The following is a 6,985-nucleotide window of genomic DNA, read 5'->3' as shown; positions in this document are numbered from 1 at the left end:
GTGCCGCGGAGCGGCGGGGCCCGTGAGCCATGGCCGCTGAGCCTGCGCGTCCGGAGCCCGTGCTTCGCAGCGGGAGAGGCCACAACAGTGAGAGGCCCGCGTACCACAAAAAAAAAAAAAAAAAAAAAGCAGTCTTTGGCTAATCACTCTCTCTTCATGTCTGAGTGCCATACCTTTCAAATATATATATATATATATATATATTTTTTTTTTTTTTTTTTTTTTTTTTTTGGTCTTCCCAGACCGGGGCACGAACGCGCATCCCCTGCATTGGTAGGCGGGCTCTCAACCACTGCGCCACCAGGGAAGCCCAAAATATATGTATTTTTAAATTATTTATTTATTTGGCTGCACTGGGTCATGGTTGCGGCATGTGGGATCTGTAGTTGCAACATGCGCACTCTTAGTTGAGGCATGTGGGATCTAGTTCCCTGACCAAGGATTGAACCCAGGGCCCCTGCATTGGGAGCACGGAGTCCTAGCCACTGGACCACCAGGAAGTCCCTCAAATATTTGTAGAATGAACAAATGCCAGTCTCTTAGAGAAGATGTCTTACATCTGTCAGTTCTAATTCTTCTACAGCCTCCTGGGTATAGCAACCTTTTACAGTGTGAACACTTATGAGGGTGGGAATAGGCAGGCCTTCTTATCCTCTGGCATGTAGTAATCATTCAATAAATATTTGTTGAATGAATGACCATGTGATTTCTGCTTGATTTGTCCCTTATGTTGTATGAAATTGTCAGATTTATTCCACACTAAACTGTTAGCTCCAAAAGGATTAGAACTATATCTTACTCATCCCTGTATTTTCAGTGGCTGGCACAGAACAGGAGATAAGTGAAGGGTTGCGAGAACTTAATTTTTTTTTAAGATACAGCAGAAGCTACAACAGATAAAAGTCTTCCATTCAGTTAATAGTTGGAATAAGGTAGTTTCATTACATATAAATCATTAGAGTGAGGAAAATGTATCTTAAGATATCCTCATTAAGTAGTTTGATGTATGGCATGACCACTTTTATGTTGTATTTTTATAGATGTGTTCTAACAAATTTGTTTGGGGGTTTGTTTGCTAGGAGGAGGCGTCTCCCTACTCTCTGGTCAACATCTGCCTGAACGTCCTGGTTGCTAACCTGGAGAAATTGTGTTCTGAAAGATCTGATGGAACACTTTGTCTTCCGGAGCATTGGAGTTTCCCTCAGGAATTGGCTGATCAATTCATTGGGGTCATGACTTGGCAAGGTAATGATAAGGCTCCTTTATAGTGTACTTTTATAGCACTTTACTATTTGAGAAGCACTTTCACATATAATTCCTGTTTTGCTCCTCACAACAACCCAGTGAGAAATATAGAAGTTATTCCCATTTTATTTGTGCGGAGGTTGATTCTCCGAATCTTTCTGGGATCCCTTGATGGAAATTGTCTTGTGCCTAGGCTTGCCCTCCTGTTGCTATAGTCTCATCTCCCATTCTTTTCTCTGTGAATATGAACCTTTACATTTTTTTCCTTTACCTCCTATTGTAGTGGGGCTTTCAAAGAGCTATGTTTAATTTGTGATGTTACAGTTTTTTCTTAATGAAAAATTTTTTGGGGGTAACACATTATTGAGATAAAATTCACATACTGTATAATTCATCCATTTAAAGTATACAATTCAGTTTTTTTTTTTAGTATATTCACAGATTTGTGCAGCCATCATCACAGTCAATTTTCATCACCTTAAAAAAATCTCCTTATCCATCCCACCCTAATTTTAAGCAGTCATAATCTACTTTCTACCTGTATGGATTTGCCTTTTCTGAACATTTAATATAAATGGAATCATTCAACATGTAGCCTCTTGTGTCTGGCTTCTTTCACTCAACATAGTATTGTCAAGGTTCATCCATGTTGTAACATCAATCACTACTGAATTTTTATGGCTGCATAATATTCCACTGTATTGATATACCCCTTTTTATTCATTTCTCAGCTGATGAACATTGGGTTGTTTTTACATTTTGTCTATTATAAATAATGCTACTATAAACATTAGTGTACACATTTGTGTGTGGGCATATGTTTTTATTTCTTTTGGGTGTATACCCATGAGTGGAATTGCTGGATTAAATGGTAGCTCTGTGTTTAACTTTTTGAGGAACTTCCAAACTCTTTTCCAAAGTGGCTGCACCATTTTATGTTCCCACCAGCAGTGTTACAAGAGTTCACATTTCTCCACATCCTCACCAAAACTTGTTATCTGACTTTCTGATAGCCATCCTGATGGATGTGAAGTGGCATCTATTGTGATTTTGATTTGCATTTCCCTAGTGACTAATCATATTGAGCATTTTTTCATGTCCTTGATGGTCATTTGTTTATTCTCTTTGGAGAAGGCTCTATTCAGATTTTTTGCCTATTTCTTATTAGGTTATTTGTCTTTTATTATTGAGTTGTAAGATATGTCCCTCATCAAACATGGTTTGCAGTTATTTTCTCCCATTCTATAGATTGTCTTTTCACTTTGTTGATAGTGTCCTTTTACTCACAAAAGTTTTTAATTTTGATGAAGTCCAATTTATCTTTTGTTGCTTATGCTTTTGGTATCATATCTAAGAATCCATTGCCAAAGCCATTGCGAAGTCCTAAAGATTTTACACCTATATTTTCCTTTAAGAGTTTCATTGCTTTCACTCTTATGTTTAGTACTTTGGTCCATTTTGAAATAATTTTTGGCATGAGGGGTAAGGGTCCAGCTTCATTATTTTGCATGTGGCTATACGGTTGTCCCAGCACTATTTGTTAAAAAGACTGTTCTTTTTGTGTGGAATAGTCTTGGCATCCTTGTTGAAAATCAGTTGACCATAGATGTATGGGTTTATTTTTGTACTCTCAATTCTATTCCATTGATCGATGTGTCTATCCTTATGTCAGTACCAAGTAGCTTGATTACTGTTTGCTTTGTAGTGAGTTTTGAAATTAAGTGTGAGTCTTCCAACTTTGTTCACCTTTTTCAGGATTGTTTTGGTTATTCTGGGTTCCTGATATTTCCATGTGAATTTGAGAATTGACTTGTCAGTTTCTACAAACAGTCCAGCTGAGATTTGAATAGGAATTGCATCAAATGTGTATAATCAATTTGGGGATTATTGCCATCCCAACAGCATTAAGTCTTCTGATCCATGAATATGATGTCTTTCTATTTATTTAGATCATTAGTTATTTTCACCAATGTTTTACCATTTTAACAATCTGAAATCCTTAATACATGAGCATGGGAGAGCTTTCTATTTATTTAAAATAGATCTTTAGGGCTTCCCTGGTGGCACAGTGGTTGGGGGTCCGCCTGCCGATGCAGGGACATGGGTTTGTGCCCCAGTCTGGGAGGATCCCTCATGCCGCCGGGCGGCTGGGCCCGTGAGCCATGGCCGCTGAGCCTGCGCGTCCGGAGCCTGTGCTCCGCAATGGGAGAGGCCACAGCAGTGAGAGGCCCGCGTACCGCAAAAAAAAAAAAAAATTAAAATAGATCTTTAATTTATTTCAACAATGTTTTCTAATTTATGGGTATAAGTTTACATATTTGTTAAATTTATTTCTAAGTATTTTATTCTTGATGCAGTTACACAATTGCTCTCTTAATTTCATTTTTGCATTGTTCATTTTTAGTGTACAGAAATACAATTGATTTTTTAAAATTATTTTAAAAATTTTTATTAGGCTGTGCCGTGTGGCATGTAGGATCTTAGTTCCCCATCCAGGGATCAAACCCGTGCCCCCTGCATTGAAAGCACGGAGTCTTAACCTCTGGACCACCAGGGAAGTCCCTACAATTGATTTTTAATGTTAATCATATACCCTGGAAACTTGCTGAATTGATTTATGCGTTCTAATAGTTTAAAGGATTTCTTAGAATTTTCTGTATACAAGATCATGTCATCTGCAAATGGAAATAGTTTTACTTCTTCCTTTCCAATTTGGATGCCTTTTATTTGACTTTCTTGTCCAACTTCCCTGGCTAGAACCTCCAATACAAAGTTGAAGTATTGAAACATTCACTCTTTTCTTTTCCTGATCTTAGGGGGAAAGCATCTAGCCTTTTACCATTAAGAATGATTTTAGCTTTGGGTTTTTTGTAATTGTCCTTAAAAGGCTGAGGACGTTCCCTTCTATTTTAGTTTGTTGAATGTATTCATCAGGAAGAGGGTGTTGGCTTTTTCTGCATTTGTTGAAATGTTCACGTGGGTTTTGTTTTTTATTCTTTTAATGTGGTGTATTACATTAATTTGCTTTTGGTTGTTAATCAATCCATGCTTTTCTGGGATAAATCCCACTTGGTCACATTGTATGAATCTTTTTGTATATTACTAGATTCAGTTTGCTGGTAATTTGACGAAGATTTTTGCATCCATAATTTAAAAGGATTTTGGTCTGTAATATTCTATTCTTATGATGTCTTTATATGGATTTTTGGCATCAGGATAAAACTGGCCTCAATGAATTGGGAGGCGTTCTCTCTTTTTTTTAGAGGAGTTTGTGAAGAATTGGTATGTATTCTTCTTTAAATGTTTGGTAGAATTCAACAGTGAAACCCTCTTGGCCTCTTTGTGTGGATAGTTTTTTGATGATGAATTCAATCTATTTACTTGTTATAGGTCTATTCATATTGTCTGTTTCTTCTTCAGTAGCTTTGGTAGTTTGTGTTATTCTGTGAACTTATCCATTTCATTTAAATTATCTGATTTATCAGCATACAGTCTGTTCATGATATTTCTTTACAATTCATTTTATTTCTGCAAGGTCAGTAGTTCTGTCCCTTTCAATTCTCATTCTAGAAATTTGAGATCTCTTTTTTTCTTGGTCAGTTGAGCTAAGTTTTATCAATTTTGTTGATCTTTTCAAAAACCATCTTTTGATTTCATTGATTTTTTTTTAAACTTTATTTTCTTTTCTGTCCTGCATTTCATTAATTCTCATTATAATTTTTATTATTTCCTTCCTCCTGCTCATTTTGTGTTTGGTTTGCTTTTCTTTTTCCTTTTCCTGTATCTTAGGTAGAACTTTAGGTTATTGATTTGAGAGCTTCTTTTTTTTTTTTTTTTTTTTTTTTTTGTGGTGCGGGCCTCCCTCTGTTGTGGCCTCTCCCGTTGCAGAGCACAGGCTCCGGAGGCGCAGGCTCATTGGCCATGGCTCACGGGCCCAGCCGCTCTGCGGCATGTGGGATCCTCCCAGACCGGGGCGCGAACCTGGTTCCCCTGCATCGGCAGGCGGACGCGCAACCACTGCGCCACCAGGGAAGCCCACTTCTTTTTTAAATATATGCAATTAAAGCTATAAATTTCCTTCAAGCACTGCTTTAGCTGCATCCTGTAAGTTTTTGTATGTTGTCTATTTTTCATTCATCTCAAATTATTTTCTAATTTTTCCTTTTTGATTTCTTCTTTGACCCATTGGGTTTTAAGGAATATATTGTTTAATTTCCAAATACTTTTGAATTTCCAGATTTCTTTGTTATTGATTTTTAAATTCATTTAACTGTACTTTGAGAACATACTTTGTTTTATTTCAGTTTAAAAAAAATTATTGAGATTTGTTTTTTGGCCCAATATATGCTCTATTTTGGAGAATGTTCCAAGTGCATTTGAGAAGATATGTATTCTGCCATTATTGGGTGAGTTGTTCTGTAGATTTCTGTTAGACCTAGTTGGTTTTTAATTGTTTTAATCTTCTATTTCATTGTCAATCTTTTGTAGTTTTTCTGTAGAGAAAATAGTTTTTTAATCCTTTTTGTTATTCATGCTAAATAGGATGTACATGTACTTTTAAAATACATTGTTGGGACTTCCCTGGTGGCACGGTGGTTAAGAATCTGCCTGCCAATGCAGGGGACATGGGATCGAGCCCTGGTCTGGGAAGATCCTACATGCCGCGGAACAACTAAGCCTGTGCGCCACAACTACTGAGCCCATGCTCTAGAGCCCATGAGCCACAACTACTTAGCCCGCATGCCACAACTACTGAAGCCTGCGTGCCTAGAGCCTGTGCTCCGCAACAAGAGAAGCCACTGCAATGAGAAGCCCGTGCACCGCAACGAAGAGCAACCCCTGCTCGCTGCAACTAGAGAAAGCCCGTGTTCAACAACGAAGACCCAATGCAGCACCCCCACCCCAAGAAAAAATACATTGTTGGATTTGATTTGCTAATATTTTGTTGAGGTTTTTTTTGTTGTTGTTGAGGATTTTTGCGTCTGTGTTCATGAGAGATATTGGTCTATAGTTTTCTTTCATAGTAGCTCTGTGGTTGTTTTTTATTTTATTTTTTATTTATTTGGTTGCACCAGGTCTTAGTTGCGGCATGCAGGCTCCTTCGTTGCGGCATGCAGGCTCCTTAGTTGTGGCTTGCAAACTCTTAGTTGCGGCATGCGTGTGGGATCTAGTACCCTGACCAGGATTGAACCCGGGCCCCCTGCATTGGGAGTGTGGAGTCGTATCCACTGTTCCACCAGGAAAGTCCCAGGTGCTCTGTGGTTCTGGTGTTAGGGTAATGCTGGCCTCAAAGAATGAGTTAGGAGGTATCCCCTGTGCTACTATGCTCTGAAAGAAATTGTAGAGAACTGGCACAATTTCTTCCTTAAATGTTTGGTAGAATTCACCAGTGAACCCATCCAGGTGCTTTTTGTTTTGGAAGGTTATTAATTATTGATTCAATTTCTTTAATAGATATAGATCCATTCACATTGTCTATTTCTTCTGTGTGAGTTTTGTTAGATTGTGCCTTTCAAGGATTTGGTCCATTTAATTTAGGTTATCAAACTTGTGGGCATAGAGCTGTTCATAGTATTCCTTTCATATCCTTTTTTAAAAAAATTAATAGGGCTTCCCTGGTGGCGCAGTGGTTGCACGTCCGCCTGCCGATGCAGGGGAACCGGGTTCGCGCCCCTGTCTGGGAGGATCCCACGTGCCGCGGAGCGGCTGGGCCCGTGAGCCATGGCCGCTGGGCCTGCGC

At 38.5% G+C, this 6,985-nt stretch overlaps 1 protein-coding gene across 1 annotated transcript in view; it reads left to right on the top strand.

Moving 5' to 3' along the window:
- The window catches only part of ZYG11A (zyg-11 family member A, cell cycle regulator), a 65,566-nt gene that overhangs the window by 13,968 nt on the left and 44,613 nt on the right, over positions 1-6,985 (top strand). Inside the window, exon 2 of the mRNA XM_007109522.2 lies at positions 1,080-1,245. Within this exon, the coding sequence (XP_007109584.2) occupies positions 1,080-1,245 (166 nt within the window). The remainder of the gene's footprint in view (positions 1-1,079; positions 1,246-6,985) is intronic.

Source organism: Physeter macrocephalus, chromosome 4 (genome assembly GCF_002837175.3).
Source record: "Physeter macrocephalus isolate SW-GA chromosome 4, ASM283717v5, whole genome shotgun sequence".
In the NCBI taxonomy this organism is placed as follows: domain Eukaryota; kingdom Metazoa; phylum Chordata; class Mammalia; order Artiodactyla; family Physeteridae; genus Physeter; species Physeter macrocephalus.
Note: the sequence above shows the minus strand (reverse complement) of the source record. Positions and strands in the feature narration are given on the sequence as shown.